This window comes from Protopterus annectens, chromosome 6.part0 (genome assembly GCF_019279795.1).
Source record: "Protopterus annectens isolate FY-2018-M chromosome 6.part0, PAN1.0, whole genome shotgun sequence".
Lineage (NCBI taxonomy): Eukaryota > Metazoa > Chordata > Ceratodontiformes > Protopteridae > Protopterus > Protopterus annectens.
In genome coordinates this window covers 1,171,680,083-1,171,696,515 of record NC_056737.1, presented here as the reverse complement: position 1 = coordinate 1,171,696,515, position 16,433 = coordinate 1,171,680,083, and the positions used below count along the sequence as shown (strand labels likewise).

Below are 16,433 nucleotides of genomic sequence, written 5' to 3'. Positions count from 1 at the left end.
CCCTTCCTTTCCAGCGACTTGTTCGAGAGATCGCACAGGATTTCAAGACGGATCTTCGTTTCCAGAGTTCTGCAGTCATGGCTTTGCAGGAGGCAAGCGAGGCTTATCTTGTAGGCCTCTTTGAAGATACCAACCTCTGTGCTATTCACGCTAAGAGAGTAACTATCATGCCCAAAGATATTCAGCTAGCAAGGCGCATTCGAGGAGAACGAGCTTAACCTATAGACGAACAGTGAACACAAAGGCTCTTTTAAGAGCCGCACTTTTTCTACAAAGGGTCTTTTCGTCTTCTCTCCAAGAAACTTTCACTTTCGTAGGCTTTTCAAAAATAGTTTTCGTTAGCAGATCACTGCAACCTTTGGCGACTCTCTTTCTTCTTTGGTCTCTATTCCATGCTTGGCCGCTTATCTACACACACCTGGACATCCGACACCCTCGATTGCTGTAACACCAGATGTTTACATCCCTAGACTAACGCTTTCCGATGTACGCATGTGCACTAGCTCTATTGCCTTGTATGACGCAAGACACCTCGCCTCTTAGCAGTCTAGTCTTGGCGACTATAGTGATAACAGCTTTGAGTCCGTGCTTGTACCATCCATCCTTGAGCTCTTGTGTCTTTTAATAGGGTATCTGTCTGGGCGTTGCAGCTGCTGCATGTGTCCCAAAGGGAGCATTATTACTTAACAGCTACTGCAGCATTGACATCTCTTGTGCTAAGCCCGATCCTTTTGTTTTTTTAGAAGCTGCACAATACTGAAGGATTTGTATGGGAAAAATACCTTGCTCTAGATAGGGGGGGTTCAAGGACTACTTGCAAAGGCTTACACAGTTAGTAGTGAAGCCAACTAAACCAGAACACATTTACTTATCGAGATGGCTGTGGCAAAAGCTGGAGCGCTTGTCACTTTTTTGGCTGTTACAAAAATGGCAACCCTTGTGTCGCCAAGTCTGCACAAGCACTTAACTGTCATCATAACGAAACTCTTCCTCCAACGGCATCGCTGCAGAAACACTTCCCCTACGACCTTCTCATCGGCATATTATTTTCTGCACAGTCACTTAGATGCCGACATGAAGCATTTCCCTCGAAGACCTCTTCAGTAGTATATTCGTCTCTGACCCGAAATGAAACGTTTCTCCGCCGACCCCAGCAGTAGTTTGACACGACTGCACGAGCGCTTCCCCTGACATGAGGATCGAACACTACCACTTCAGCAATTTAAGTCTGCACAGGCAAGAGCTGGTATATACACATACTCCGTGTAAAGAAAACGGTCCAAAGTTAAAAGCTGCAAAAAAAAAAAAAATAAATAATAATTAAAAAAAAAAAAAAAAACGCGGTAGTAATCGTCGAAAAAAAAAAAGCTGGGCACACTTCATATGTTATAAACGACCGTCACTTTGGGGAAAAGACTGTTGCAAGATTTTAAATACTGCTATTTTAAAGTTAGAGAACTGGTAGAATAGCACGGTCTGTGTTAACCTGCATTTTCCGATGTATTTGACATCGGAAACCTAAGTGCACGCCATTATTTATTTATTTCAGTACTCGGTGACTTGCCAGAAAGGCACGTTTTTGAAAAAACACACCAGTATCACTCATACTTTCCCTTATTTTTTTACATCTCCCGCTCACAGCTTTTTCTTTTGGGGACATTATTTCTTCATCCTCACGTCGACTGGCATTGCAGAGTGATGATTGGTCAAAGGCACGAAGCCATGCGCCCGGTTGGCCGAGTCACTGAATATTCTCATTGATTTTTTCTTATGCTCTCTGCTATTCCATTGGTTGATTGGTCTGCCTTTGTCATTGGTTAACAGTACAGGGCCTTCTGTGGCGTGATTATAAACTGCAGAATTACATATACTGTTACGGCAAGCTTCCGAGAACCGATTTTATAAATTTCCAAAAAAAAAAAAAGCAACGGTAATACGACTGGATTTGTTTTTGGGAAAAAAAAAAAAAAAAAAGGTACTTACGTATTATGGCAACCACATTTCAAACGGGAGACACGGTTCTTTTCTATTGGTTGATTTGAACAGTGTCACAAGTTATTCACATTGGCATTCAGTAAACTCAGCCGTTAGAATTCTCCTCTACGGCGGGAAACGAAATCAGTAAACATCCATTTGTGTTCACAGATAAGCCGTTTTAATTGTATTGTCCCCGATTCTCATAAAATGACACTTTTGATAAATACCAGATATCTGCAACTTTTGAGCCGTATACAAAAATCTTCAGGTATAATTTCCTGTAAATAGGCTAATGTACTTTCTCTACTGCGATCTCTCTAGAGTAGTAAGTCGGGGGCGCGGGTAACGTAAATCACTGCTTAGCAACGAAAATACCTCTCAAGCTGTGTGTAACAACAACTTGGAAGAAAGGCAAAATAAGGGGACAGATCGTCCACAGCAGGGTAATTAAACATTACTCCAATTAACTTAAAACATTGGTAGATCAGGACTTGCACCAACATGCAAAAGTATGAAATAATAATGTCTGTCGGTATCAACTAACCGTGATCCTGAATAATTTACCGGATAAGGGAAGAAAGTTGGAGAGGCAGCGTAAATATACATATAAGAGGCGGTATCAGGGAAAGTCGAGAGCTGCTTAAGGATTTGTGTTTTCTTTGCCGGCCATGGTAGTTGGATGGGTCAAGTGCTGGCGGTAGATGGACAATGCATCTTTAGTGGTTGTTCAATACTGAATTCTTGTGAGATGGCCAGTCGCATGGGACACGGTGGTAAACATTAAACAGGTTCCACAGGTGCACCACGTTTAATCACCAATCCCCTACACCCGTGGCTGAAAAAAACATTGATTCCATTACAGAAGAAGTGCAGCCTTTACACTGATGCTGATGGGTGGGGGCTTACTTTCTAGTCCAAAATAATGTGCGAACCAGAAATCGAGAAACCGTGTTTTAAATTCAGTTACGTAGATTGATTTTAGAGCTGAGAAATTCAGTTACGTAGATGGATTTTAGAGCTGAGAAATTTGATACTGTGCAATTTGGTACTTTCTAGACCGCAAGCAAATGTAACAAGTCAGTTACTATAGTACAGCTCTTATGCAGAAAGGTGCTGGCCCTTAAAAGGGCCTTTGGGTGTCAGGAAGGAAGACTCTTACTTGGCACTTGTATACTTGGTGACGGCTTTGGTGCCCTCGGACACAGCATGTTTAGCCAGCTCACCAGGCAACAAAAGCCGCACCGCTGTCTGAATCTCCCGCGAACTGATCGTCGAGCGCTTGTTGTAGTGAGCTAGACGAGAAGCTTCTCCTGCAATCCGCTCAAAGATATCATTCACAAAAGAATTCATGATGTTCATGGCTTTAGAAGATATCCCAGTATCAGGATGAACCTGCTTCAAAACCTTGTATACGTAAATAGAATAGCTTTCTTTACGACTCCTACGGCGCTTCTTTCCATCTTTCTTAGCCGGTTTCTTCACAACCTTCTTTGAACCCTTTTTAGGGGCAGCGGGTTTTGCTGGTTCTGGCATAGTCGATAAACGTTGTTTTAAAAAAGACTTTGGAAGTGAATAACAGAGCTGGAATATATGCATTCAGCTAATCTCCACCCTTTGGGCTTCACCCATTGTGATCATGTGCAAAATAGCAGTTAAATAGCCAAAGTTCATTGGCTGTTTTACTCAGCCAAGCACAAAGCAGTAAATGGTACGGATTTTTTTTTGTATAGCATCTTGTCTGCTAAATAAACTCTCATTGAAAACATTTCTCAGCAAAACAGTCCTTTACTCGTAACCCTCCGATTACTAATTCTTAGCCTATCAGTTTAAAAGAGAAAAAAAAAAAAAAAAAAAACCACGAGATCATATCTCTCAGCTAAACAAGCGTGTCCTCGAACCATCAGCATTACCAAGTTCCCCGTTTATACTCCCAAATCAAGTAACCTAAATCCTCATATTTTCAGTCTTGCTTCACTGTCTCGGGTGAATGTTTAGGGGAAATATGCATATTCCTCGTCTGTGATCCGTGTACGGAACTGTAAAATAATGCTGAATGTTCTTTTGATATCTGCTGTTTTAGCCCGTGTAAATACAGTACAGCTCGCATACCATAGTGATCGCATGTTAAGCTATATGCACCTTAGTGTTATGTAGTATGTTTTTATTTTTAGCTCATGTTATTTGCCTGCACAAATATGCAATTCATAAAGAGCTTTTCCTGCCGGGTGTCCACTGAAAAGAGTCTTTTGCCCAGTCTGAGTTTCGCGGTCATCAAAGGCTAATACATAAGCGATTTATTTTCTGTTTGTTTCTACTGGAATTATACGTTTCTGCCTAGATAAATATATGAAGTGCCCGTGTAAGGCATGATGCCAGGGAATATAGTGTGGCACTATTACCTGCGTGAACATACTAAGGCATCATTTTAGTGATCGATATCACTTTCAGTAGAAATGTTGCTAAAACAGAGACAGATTAGTTTTAAGATTTGCATGGGATCTTTCCTCCCCGAGTCAGAAAAACTTTATTTCTACCCCTTTTTCAGGAAATAGTAATCTAGAGAACTCCTTGGCGCCATTATTTGAAGCGGCCAATCAGAAACCTATAAGTCTTAAAGCACCAGAATCGTGACTCTCAAGGTAATAGTCAGTTGAACACACCCACAGTCAACAAGTGAACAATTCAGAATTAATATGCAAATGTTAGAATCCGCAATGTATCCAATGGGCTAAAACTAAGTTGATAATTGTGTCGACTCACCAATGAGAACACAGAGGCGGTGCCAAGGCAGAAGGGTATAAAAATAGCTACGCTGGGCCGGTGGAGTATACTATTTGGAGAAGTTATTTAGCGCGATGTCTGGACGTGGTGGAAAGACTGGCGGTAAGGCCCGTGCAAAGGCGAAGACTCGTTCATCCCGAGCTGGACTGCAGTTCCCGGTGGGTCGTGTCCATAGACTGCTCAGAAAGGGCAATTACGCTGAACGGGTCGGGGCTGGAGCGCCTGTCTATTTGGCAGCGGTACTCGAATATCTAACTGCAGAAATCCTTGAATTGGCTGGTAATGCAGCTCGAGATAATAAGAAAAATCGCATTATTCCTAGGCATCTGCAATTGGCTGTCCGAAATGATGAAGAGCTGAATAAATTGTTGGGAGGTGTCACTATTGCACAAGGCGGAGTGCTTCCAAACATCCAGTCAGTCCTGCTTCCTAAGAAAACGGAAAAACCCGCAAAATCAAAGTAAGGAAGAAGACTTCTCGAGACCCAAAGGCCCTTTTAAGGGCCATATCACCCTGCCTACGAAAGGTTCCGATTTCGCCATCCTACGATAATCTTGATGAAATGTATTCACTGCATTCTAGTTTTCTGTCCGAGCACTTGATTTAATAGCCTTTTTACAAAATTTACTCCACGTGGCAGATTGGCGCATGCCTCTTTGACTATACTTTCCCTTAAAGTGCCAATACATAGCAATAAACATTTTCTACAGGATTGCTAGCCTTACGACCCACGGGGTCCGTTCAAACCTAGCCTTGCCACCAAAATGAAATGCTTAGTGCTGTTTTATGGTACAGGTCGGAGTAAGCCCGTGTCCTCAATCATCCCAGGCAAGTACCCACGTACATATGCGACAGACAACCTACAGACCTATTTTTACACCATCGAGTAGCCAGCACTGCCATGGCATGCAGACTGCATGCCATGGCAGTGCGAGCTACTCGATGGTGCTCATGCTCTATCTTAAGGGTACTGCGCACCACAGTGGATGCTCAAAGCAGTTGTTCTGTACATTCGTCCCCTATAGGGCATCGTGTAAAGTATGTGCTGCCATGGGAGCTCTTACATGTAATTGAGCTACCTATGACTCAAGCAAACGGGGCCTCCGAGGAGTGCACCCCCCACACACAACCACATTTAAGATGCATTGCAATGTCAGTAACCGGTCTCCCTTGCGTAGAAATAGAACTGACAGCTTTCTGACCCAAAGAGCCTTTGGGTTATCAGAAACAACGCATCGCTTTATTTGCACTGCTATGTTTAGTTTCAACACACATGCATCTTGTCCAAACAAGATTGCAACACCTTTTAACATGTACAAGGGGAAACGTGTGCATATACTTGGTTACGTGGTGTATTTAAAAAGGCATTTACAATCTCTTCATAACCGTTGCTAGCACGATTATGTATTTATTTTTTTAACTGGTTCCTCCCAAAGAGCTTTACAAGGCTGCCAAAAGAGACACTCCGAAGGAGAGGACACACACACACAGGTTTTACACCGCATTACATGTTTGTTCCACTGTTACGATTTGCTTTTTGAAGGCTCTCTCTGGAGCAGCTCGTGAAGTCAACACGGGGACATCGGCCTCACTGTGGACTTTCTGCTCCTTTTTTAAACTGACCGATAGCACGGTGTTTGAAGAAAAATCAACCATAGCACAATGAAATTAGATCTTGTACTAGTCTATTATGTCTGTATTGTATTATCGGTAAATTGAACAAACCATTTAAGACAGCGCAGCTAGATAAAGGCCCGATAGCTAAGGCGACTGAGCTATTGGTCTGATTTCCTAGCTTTAATGTGCTATTGGTCAGAGAGCTGAGCAGTAGGAAAACAATACCAGAATTTTTGACCAATGGCACATGAAACTGAGCTATTGGCACTTTTTTGTTGTTCGGCTCGGCTCCGTTCTACTAGAAATGTGGATGAATGGCACCAGGAGCTGCACTACTGGTCAGTTTTTCTAGCGGCACCTCACTATCGGCCCAGTCTGTACATTCTTGCTAGATAGCTGAAGGACAGCCATCGGAATCCTAACTGCACGTCATTATTTATTTATTTCAATACTCGGTGACTTGCCAGAAAACAACATTTTTGGGAAACACGGCAAAAAGTACGAGGCAAAAATCTTAACAGTCTAGTATTACTCATACATTCCCTTATTTTTTTACATCTCCCGCTCAAGTTTTTATTTTGGGGACATTATTTCTTCACCCTCACCGTCGTCGGGCGTTGCAGATTGATGATTGGTCGAAGGCACGAAACCATGCACACGGTTGGCTGAGTAACTGAATATTCTCATTGGTTTTCTATTACGCGTTCTGCTATTCCATTGGTTTGTTGGTCTGCCTTTGTCATTGGTTAACAGTAGAGGGCCAAGTGTGGCGCGATTGGCGGTATTATAAACTGCAGTATTACAGCTACTGTTACGGCAAGACTTCCGATCACCGATTTTTATAAATTTCCAAAAAAAAAAGCAAAGGAAACACGACAGGATTTGTTTTTGGAAAAAAAAAAATACAGAATGAAAAGGAGAGGAGCCACAGATCACTTAATCGTTGTACGATAGTCAGAGTTACACACTTCTGCTTCGGAATGCGTGTGTTAGTTCACACATTCTTGTTCTGTCAACTTTTCACCTTAGCAGGACTAAGAAGAGTCGAGGCATTTGTAACCGTGCTGCAGCACTGTTTCCACGGTGTGTTTGCAGAATTCTAATCCAAATAACGCCCTCAAGCATAGCTCTCGACCTTCCATCTCCAAAAGAAGGAACACTAGCCCGTATAATGTGGATCACATGGGCAAAATGTGGAACACATTCTAATGCCTTACTAACAGCTTCAACTAAGGTCGTGACGCGACGGGATGGTTTACACACGCTCCTTTTACTTATAAAAAAAAAAGACCTCTTAATGAATTATTATGATATTTACCATGAATATCAGTTAAACGTGTCCTAATTTCAATGTGGAACTTTGAGGAACACGAACTTTTTAAGACCGCAAATGAGGTACATTCCTCATATGAGGTACGCTTGAGAAGTATGCCCTCAAGCAACCAGCAAATCATTCTACAACAAAGCAGGGGAATGTTTTAGGTTTACAAGAGGAAAGCAAAAAAAAAAAAAAATGCCTTCGTCTCTTTCCGGATCATATTCCCATTCGATTTTAGGTCCTTGACTTGCTCCAAAATAAAATGTTTTCCTCAACAACTCCCCCCCCCCCCCAGTGTGACCATGTTTGCAGAAGCACTTAACTTGCACCACCATGAAATGTTTCACCTAAAGGACCCCTTCAGCAGTTGTCCTTTTCTGCTCGAGCACTTGACTGACACCAAAGTGAAACGTTTCAGCCACGAACCTTTCAGTATGATATCCATGTGTGCACAAGTGCTTTACTTGACATCAGTCTGCACAAGCTAGATTTGGTGTATGCATATACTCGGTGTAGTGAAAACGACCTAAAGGTAAAAGCCTTAAAATGATAGTATTCGGTCGAAAAAAAATCTCTGAACACCTCGTGTTATAAACAACAGTCGTGTTGGGAAAGAGACGGTCATAACAGAATGGAGTACTTATATGGAGGACTCTTTATTTTTCAGTCGATCGTCAGGTTTCCTTTCATCTTCTCTTGACAAGTGAATCGCCAGAAATCTGTGAGCCAAAGAAACTGTCCTACCACCGCAAGCTTCCCTTATCAGATCCATCATTGACTACATCGCCCCATTTACTAGGTACAGACCCAAACATATCGCTCGACAGTAAAACCCCATAAATTTCTAAATAACAGCAGTAAGCGTCTTAAATCCCGTAGCTAACCTGGAAGGCTAGCACGAGTCACATTGTACTCAATAGCCTGTCCTCTGCTGTGATTTGGCAGATGTTTAGTCCTATGTGAATTCTTACTTCTTTCCAAACCAACGGTGCTCATACCTCTGTAGTTCTTGGCACAATAAGTCTGGACTCGGTCTAAAATAATGGTGAGTCGGGGAGCAAAGGAGCGAAAGAAAGTAATAGATTTTAAACACTGCTATTTTAAACTTAGATAATCGGTAGAATGGCCAGGTCTGTGTTGGCTAGCGTTCTGTGAAGGATTTCTTGAAGTCTTTAGCATACATGTACTCCAAAATGAGCCTTAGAAAGTCACGAATCCCCAAGAAGTCAGAAGATTAAAAACACGTTTCCCCTTAATAAAGAGGGGTCGTTGTGAGCTGTTCTATGACTAGCTGTTATTTTTGCAGATTTTACGCTAATGGAGAAGGAAACTTAAACGAGTGCATTACTCCTGTAATCTGTGGATGAGCAACGATGCACCACTGCTAGGCATGGACATTTTCTTTTCTAGAAAAGGATTACATTTACAAGCAAATACATGTAGAAGGAGAGACCGACGTAAAACCAGACAGCGTTCTGCATGGTTGAGTCACTTTTTTAAGGAGCAAGTACAAGGCGTGGGTCACACACCTATTGTCTTTGGTGGTGTATTATGTTCTTTACTTGTTTCGTTCTAAATGTTGACGGTGCATGCTGTAATTTATAATTTTTGTTTTATTCTCTCTAACAAAGAAACACTGATTAGGGGAGCCTTCAGACAGACAGTGTTCCTGTAAATCCGGATTGGCTACAAATCTGCCCAATGAAGAGCCTCAGTCAAGTTGACCCCTCCCACTTCCTTATGGGTATAAAACACCGCATTCTTTTTAACCGGAGTCATTTCAACAGTTTTATTTTTTTAGTAGTATTGTTTGTGTGTTTGACAAATATGGCTGATACCGAGACCGCGCCAGCAGTTGCTCCTACCAAGCCTTCAAAGAAGAAGGTGGCAGCTTCGAAAAGCAAACCGGCAGGTCCCAGCGTGTCTGATCTGACCGTGAAGGCTGTGGGCGCCTCCAAAGACCGGCACGGGCTGTCCCTCCCTGCACTCAAGAAGGCTCTCAAGGCTGCGGGCTACGATGTGGAGAAGAACAACGCCCGCCTCTTGTTGTCACTCAGGAGTCTGGTCAGCAAAGGGAAGTTGCTGCAGCACAAGGGTTCCTACAAGCTCAACAAGAAGGAGGCACCCAAGAAGGAAAAAACTGCCAAAAAGAAGTCTGTTGCTAAAGCCAAGACACCCGGGACTGCTAAGAAATCCAAGAAGACAGCAGCAGCCGGCAGCAAAAAGAAGGCGCCAAAGAAAGCCAAGAAACCAGCAGCAGCTAAAAAGGCGGCCAAGAGTCCTAAGAAGGTCAAATCTGCTAAACCGAAGGCAGCCAAGAGTCCAGCGAAAAAGCCAGTGAAGCCCAAAGCTCTGAAACCCAAGAGTGCACCCAAAGCAAAAAAGACAGCATCGAAAGCTAAGAAGTAAAGCTCTTTAGCGGTGCAACCCCCAAAGGCTCTTTTAAGAGCCACTGCACTTTATCAAGAAAGGCTGACATCTGTTCTCTACCTGTAATTTACAGTACCGCTTTTCCCACTTCATTCTACACCATGGTAGATGCTTACTGGCTTTAGAATTGTTTTCTGTCTAATCAACAAGTTAATAGTGAGCTACGTCTACATATTTTTCAACCACCTTAATTGCGTTCTATCACTTGTGACATAGGCAAATTTACATTCGTATAAAAGTACTCCAACTATGGCAACTTAACAAGCGTTACACTTTGCATATATTGCTACATCTTTTTATGTGGCTTTATTGCACATTATTCTCTTTCGCACTTATCTTTTGACCCTAGCAAAATGAATGTTGGTAATGCACTACATTAAGACCATGACATACTAAACAGGTGGGTCCACTGCTACAGCAGGATTGTCTCGACATTCATCTGCTGCTCTCTAATTAGACTGGAGTAAAACTGGGTTAGGATGATCAATGGTGCCAGACACAATGTCCAGTAATCATCTATGGGACCTCTGTGCCTTTAGTTGAACTTGCTTTTTCGTTGGTTAGATTACCGAAGTCAAGTTTGGAAGAGGGGCAATATTTAGCAGGTGTTTCAGTAAACATTTTCCACCGTGTGTCTGATGCCGTTCGTTAATTAATCCTCATAGCTGCGCACTTCATTTTAGTGTATCCAACGATCATCTCCGCCCGCGTACAGTCAAACCGTGCTAGGACTGGCTCACCCACTTCATCGTTTCTCTACAGCTGGCTGCTCTAGTTTGTGAGCCTTTTCTCATTGTTCTAGCCTTCTGTATATCCCTTGGAATGGCGTTGAAATAAAATGTCGGGTTATTAGAACTGATTTGAAACAAAACAGATATACGTATATATCAAAAATAAGACTAAACAGGAACATATATACATATACTTTTCCGACTTTACTGAATATGAAGAACTTAATTACTTCATACGGAACATCAAGTGCCAACAGTCAAGAAAGGTGAAGAAAGGAAATATTATTTTGCTAGCGTGCCTTGAATTCAGCAACATGTGCTGCACAACTTCGTGTGAACGATTGTAAAATGAACACTTCACTTCAGGGTCTGTGCTGTACGCGACATAGAACTTTGAGTGAGGGGTGTTGTCCAAGTATTTGAAGGGGCTGAAAGGCGAAATCTGTAGGGCTAGGGATTGCTTTCAACGAATCAAACAGTAGGGGTGGGAAAGATACCAAACCAATCAGTAATTAGAGGTGTGTCACCAACTGCCTATAAAAAGGGTCACGGAGAGAAAAGTTGCACTTGTTTTAAACTTGCTTAGGAAGACCAGCTGTTGTTACCGTTATGGCTCGAACAAAGCAGACCGCTAGGAAGTCTACCGGTGGAAAGGCTCCTCGTAAACAGCTTGCTACAAAGGCTGCCCGCAAAAGTGCTCCGGCTACTGGAGGTGTCAAGAAGCCTCATCGTTACCGGCCTGGCACTGTTGCTCTTCGAGAAATCCGTCGATATCAGAAGTCCACCGAATTACTTATTCGCAAGCTTCCTTTCCTAATCAACAAGTTAATAGTGAGCTACGTCTACATATTTTTCAACCACCTTAATTGCGTTCTATCACTTGTGACATAGGCAAATTTACATTCATATAAAAGTACTCCAACTATGGCAACTTAACAAGCGTTACACTTTGCATATATTGCTACATCTTTTTATGTGGCTTTATTGCACATTATTCTCTTTCGCACTTATCTTTTGACCCTAGCAAAATGAATTTTGGTAATGCACTACATTCATCTATGGGACCTCTGTGCCTTTAGTTGAACTTGCTTTTTCGTTGGTTAGATTATCGAAGTCAAGTCGCTTTCTTTACGACTCCTACGGCGCTTCTTTCCATCCTTCTTAGCCGGTTTCTTCACAACCTTCTTTGAACCCTTTATAGGGGCAGCGGGTTTTGCTGGTTCTGGCATAGTCGATAAACGTTGTTTTAAAAAAAACTTTGGAAGTGAATAACAGAGCTGGAATATATGCATTCAGCTAATCTCCACCCTTTGGGCTTCACCCATTGTGATCATGTGCAAAATAGCAGTTAAATAGCCAAAGTTCATTGGCTGTTTTACTCAGCCAAGCACAAAGCAGTAAATGGTACGGATTTTTTTTGTATAGCATCTTGTCTGCTAAATAAACTCTCATTGAAAACATTTCTCAGCAAAACAGTCCTTTACTCGTAACCCTCCAATTACTAATTATTAGCCTATCAGTTTAAAAGAGAAAAAAAAAAAAAACATGATATCATATCTCTCGGCTAAACAAGCGTGTCCTCGAACCATCAGCATTACCAAGTTCCCCGTTTATACTCCCAAATCAAGTAACCTAAAGCCTCATATTTTCAGTCTTGCTTCACTGTCTCGGGTGAATGTTTATGGAAAATATGCATATTCCTCGTCTGTGATCCGTGTACGGAACTGTAAAATAATGCTGAATGTTCTTTTGATATCTGCTGTTTTAGCCCGTGTAAATACAGTACAGCTCGCATACCATAGTGATCGCATGTTAAGCTATATGCACCTTAGTGTTATGTAGTATGTTTTTATTTTTAGCTCATGTTATTTGCCTGCACAAATATGCCCATACACATACACACATCCTTGAGGAATGAGCGGCATACTCTTGCAAGTACACATCCTTGTGGAATGAGCGGTATACCCTCACATACACACATCCTTGTGGAATGAGCAGCATACTCTCACATGCACACATCCTTGTGGAATGAGTGGAATACTCTCGGATACACACATCTTTGTGGAATGAGCAGCATACTCTCACATATACACATCCTTGTGGAATGAGCGGCATACTCTCACATACACACATCCTTGTGGAATGAGCAGCATACTCTCACATACACACATCCTTGTGGAATGAGCAGCATACTTTCGCATGCACACATCCTTGTGGAATGAACAGAATACTCTTGCATGCACGCACCCTTGTGGAATGAGCATCATACTCTCGCATAACACATCCTTGTGGAATGAATGGCATACTCTCGCATGCACACATCCTTGTAGAATGAGCAGCATACTTTCGCATACACACATCCTTGTGGAATGAACGGAATACTCTCGCATGCACACATCCTTGTGGAATGAGCGGCATACTCTCGCATACACACATCCTTGTGGAATGAGCGGCATACTCTCACATACAGACATCCTTGTGGAATGAGAGACATACTCTTGCAAGTACACATCCTTGTGGAATGAGCGGCATACTCTCGCATACACATATCCTTGTGGAATGAGCAGCATACTCTCACATGCACACATCCTTGTGGAATGATTAGCATACTCTAGCATGCACACATCATTGTGGAATGAGCGGCATACTCTCACATGCACACATCCTTGTGGAATGATCAGCATACTCTCGCATGCACACATCCTTGTGGAATGAGCAGCATACTCTCGCATACACACATCCTTGTGGAATGAACAGAATACTCATGCATGCACACATCCTTGTGGAATGAGCGGCATACTCTCGCATAAACACATCCTTGTGGAATGAGTGGAATACTCTCACATACAGACATCCTTGTGGAATGAGAGGCATACTCTTGCATACACACATCCTTGTGGAATGAGCGGCATACTCTCGCATACACACATCCTTGTGGAATGAGCAGCATACTCTCACATGCACACATCCTTGTGGAATGATTAGCATACTCTCGCATGCATACATCCTTGTGGAATGAGCGGCATACTCTCACAAGCACACATCCTTGTGGAATGATCAGCATACTCTCACATGCACACATCCTTGTGGAATGATTAGCATACTCTCGCATGCATGCATCCTTGTGGAATGAGTGGCATACTTGCACAAGCACACATCCTTGTGGAATGAGCGACATACTCTAGCATGCACACATCCTTGTGGAATGAGTGACATACTGTTGCATGTGCACACCTTATAGAATAAGTAACACACTCTCACATGCACACACCTTGTGAAAGGAGCAGCATACTCTCGCATGCACACATCTTGTGGAATGAGCAGCATACTTTTGAATGACACATCCTTGTGGAATGAGCAGCATACTCTTGCATGCACACATCCTAGTGGAATGAACGATTTACTCTCATATACAAACATCCTTGTGGAATGATCAGCATGCTCTCACATACAGACATCCTTGTGGAATGAGCAGCATACTCTTGCATGCACACATCCTTGTGGAATGAACTCCATACTCTCGCATGCACACATCCTTATGGAATGAGCGGCATTCTCTCACAAGCACACATCCTTGTAGAATGAACAGCATACTCTCGCATACACACATCCTTGTGGAATGAGCGTCATACTTTTGCATGAACACATCCTTGTGGAATGAGCATCATAATCTCACATACACACATCCTTGTGGAATGAACAGCATACTCTCACATTCACACATCCTTGTGGAATGAGTGGTATACTCTCACATACACATATCCTTGGGGAATGTGCTGCAATCTCTCGCATGCACAAATCCTTGTGGAATGAGCGGCATACTCTCGCATACACACATCCTTTTGGAATGAGCGGCATACTCTCACATACACACATCCTTGAGGAATGAGCGGCATACTCTCACATACAGACATCCTTGTGGAATGAGAGGCATACTCTTGCAAGTACACATCCTTGTGGAATGAGCGGTATACCCTCACATACACACATCCTTGTGGAATGAGCAGCATACTCTCACATGCACACATCCTTGTGGAATGATCAGCATACTCTCACATACACACATCCTTGTGGAATGATTAGCATACTCTCGCATGCACATATCCTTGTGGAATGAGCAGCATACTCTCACATACAGACATCCTTGTGGAATGAGCAGTATACTCTGATATACACACTTCCTTGTGGAATGATCAGCATACTCTCACATATACACATCCTTGTAGAATGAGTGGAATACTCTCGGATACACACATCTTTGTGGAATGAGCAGCATACTCTCACATATACACATCCTTGTGGAATGAGCGGCATACTCTCACATACACACATCCTTGTGGAATGAGCAGCATACTCTCACATACACACATCCTTGTGGAATGAGCAGCATACTTTCGCATGCACACATCCTTGTGGAATGAATGGAATACTCTTGCATGCACGCACCCTTGTGGAATGAGCATCATACTCTCGCATAACACATCCTTGTGGAATGAATGGCATACTCTCGCATGCACACATCCTTGTAGAATGAGCAGCATACTTTCGCATACACACATCCTTGTGGAATGAACGGAATACTCTCGCATGCACACATCCTTGTGGAATGAGCGGCATACTCTCGCATACACACATCCTTGTGGAATGAGCGGCATACTCTCACATACAGACATCCTTGTGGAATGAGAGGCATACTCTTGCAAGCACACATCCTTGTGGAATGAGCGGCATACTCTCGCATACACATATCCTTGTGGAATGAGCAGCATACTCTCACATGCACACATCCTTGTGGAATGATTAGCATACTCTAGCATGCACACATCATTGTGGAATGAGCGGCATACTCTCACATGCACACATCCTTGTGGAATGATCAGCATACTCTCGCATACACATATCCTTGTGGAATGAGCAGCATACTCTCGCATACACACATCCTTGTGGAATGAACAGAATACTCGCGCATGCACACATCCTTGTTGAATGAGCGGCATACTCTCGCATAAACACATCCTTGTGGAATGAGTGGAATACTCTCACATACAGACATCCTTGTGGAATGAGACGCATACTCTTGCATACACACATCCTTGTGGAATGAGTGGCATACTCTCGCATACACACATCCTTGTGGAATGAGCAGCATACTCTCACATGCACACATCCTTGTGGAATGATTAGCATACTCTCGCATGCATACATCCTTGTGGAATGAGTGGCATACTCGCACAAGCACACATCCTTGTGGAATGAGCGACATACTCTAGCATGCACACACCCTTGTGGAATGGGTGACATACTGTTGCATGTGCACACCTTATAGAATAAGTAACACACTCTCACATGCACACACCTTGTGAAAGGAGCAGCATACTCTCGCATGCACACATCTTGTGGAATGAGCAGCATACTTTTGAATGACACATCCTTGTGGAATGAGCAGCATACTCTTGCATGCACACATCCTAGTGGAATGAAAAAACCAAAGGGGATTTAAAAAATCCTTTGCATATGAAACCCCCGGACATCCTAATTTGGGTGGAAAAAAATTTTAAGCGCAATTTACTCCTCATAGA

General features: G+C 42.8%; 3 protein-coding genes across 3 annotated transcripts; 2 read left to right on the top strand and 1 right to left on the bottom strand.

The window, feature by feature from the left end:
* Nucleotides 1-3,088: 3,088 nt before the first annotated feature.
* On the bottom strand, nucleotides 3,089-3,560 carry LOC122804734 (histone H2B type 1-J). Its single transcript, XM_044074795.1, has one exon. The coding sequence runs from the start codon at nucleotides 3,508-3,510 to the stop codon at nucleotides 3,133-3,135; it is 378 nt and encodes a 125-aa protein (XP_043930730.1). The 5' UTR covers nucleotides 3,511-3,560; the 3' UTR covers nucleotides 3,089-3,132.
* A 1,232-nt stretch (nucleotides 3,561-4,792) lies between these two features.
* Nucleotides 4,793-5,266, top strand: LOC122804736 (histone H2A-like). Its single transcript, XM_044074797.1, has one exon. It carries the CDS (start codon nucleotides 4,833-4,835, stop codon nucleotides 5,220-5,222), a length of 390 nt encoding a protein of 129 aa, XP_043930732.1. The 5' UTR covers nucleotides 4,793-4,832; the 3' UTR covers nucleotides 5,223-5,266.
* A 4,189-nt stretch (nucleotides 5,267-9,455) lies between these two features.
* Nucleotides 9,456-10,147, top strand: LOC122804731 (histone H1-like). Its single transcript, XM_044074790.1, has one exon. It carries the CDS (start codon nucleotides 9,521-9,523, stop codon nucleotides 10,100-10,102), a length of 582 nt encoding a protein of 193 aa, XP_043930725.1. The 5' UTR covers nucleotides 9,456-9,520; the 3' UTR covers nucleotides 10,103-10,147.
* The last annotated feature ends 6,286 nt before the right edge of the window (nucleotides 10,148-16,433 follow it).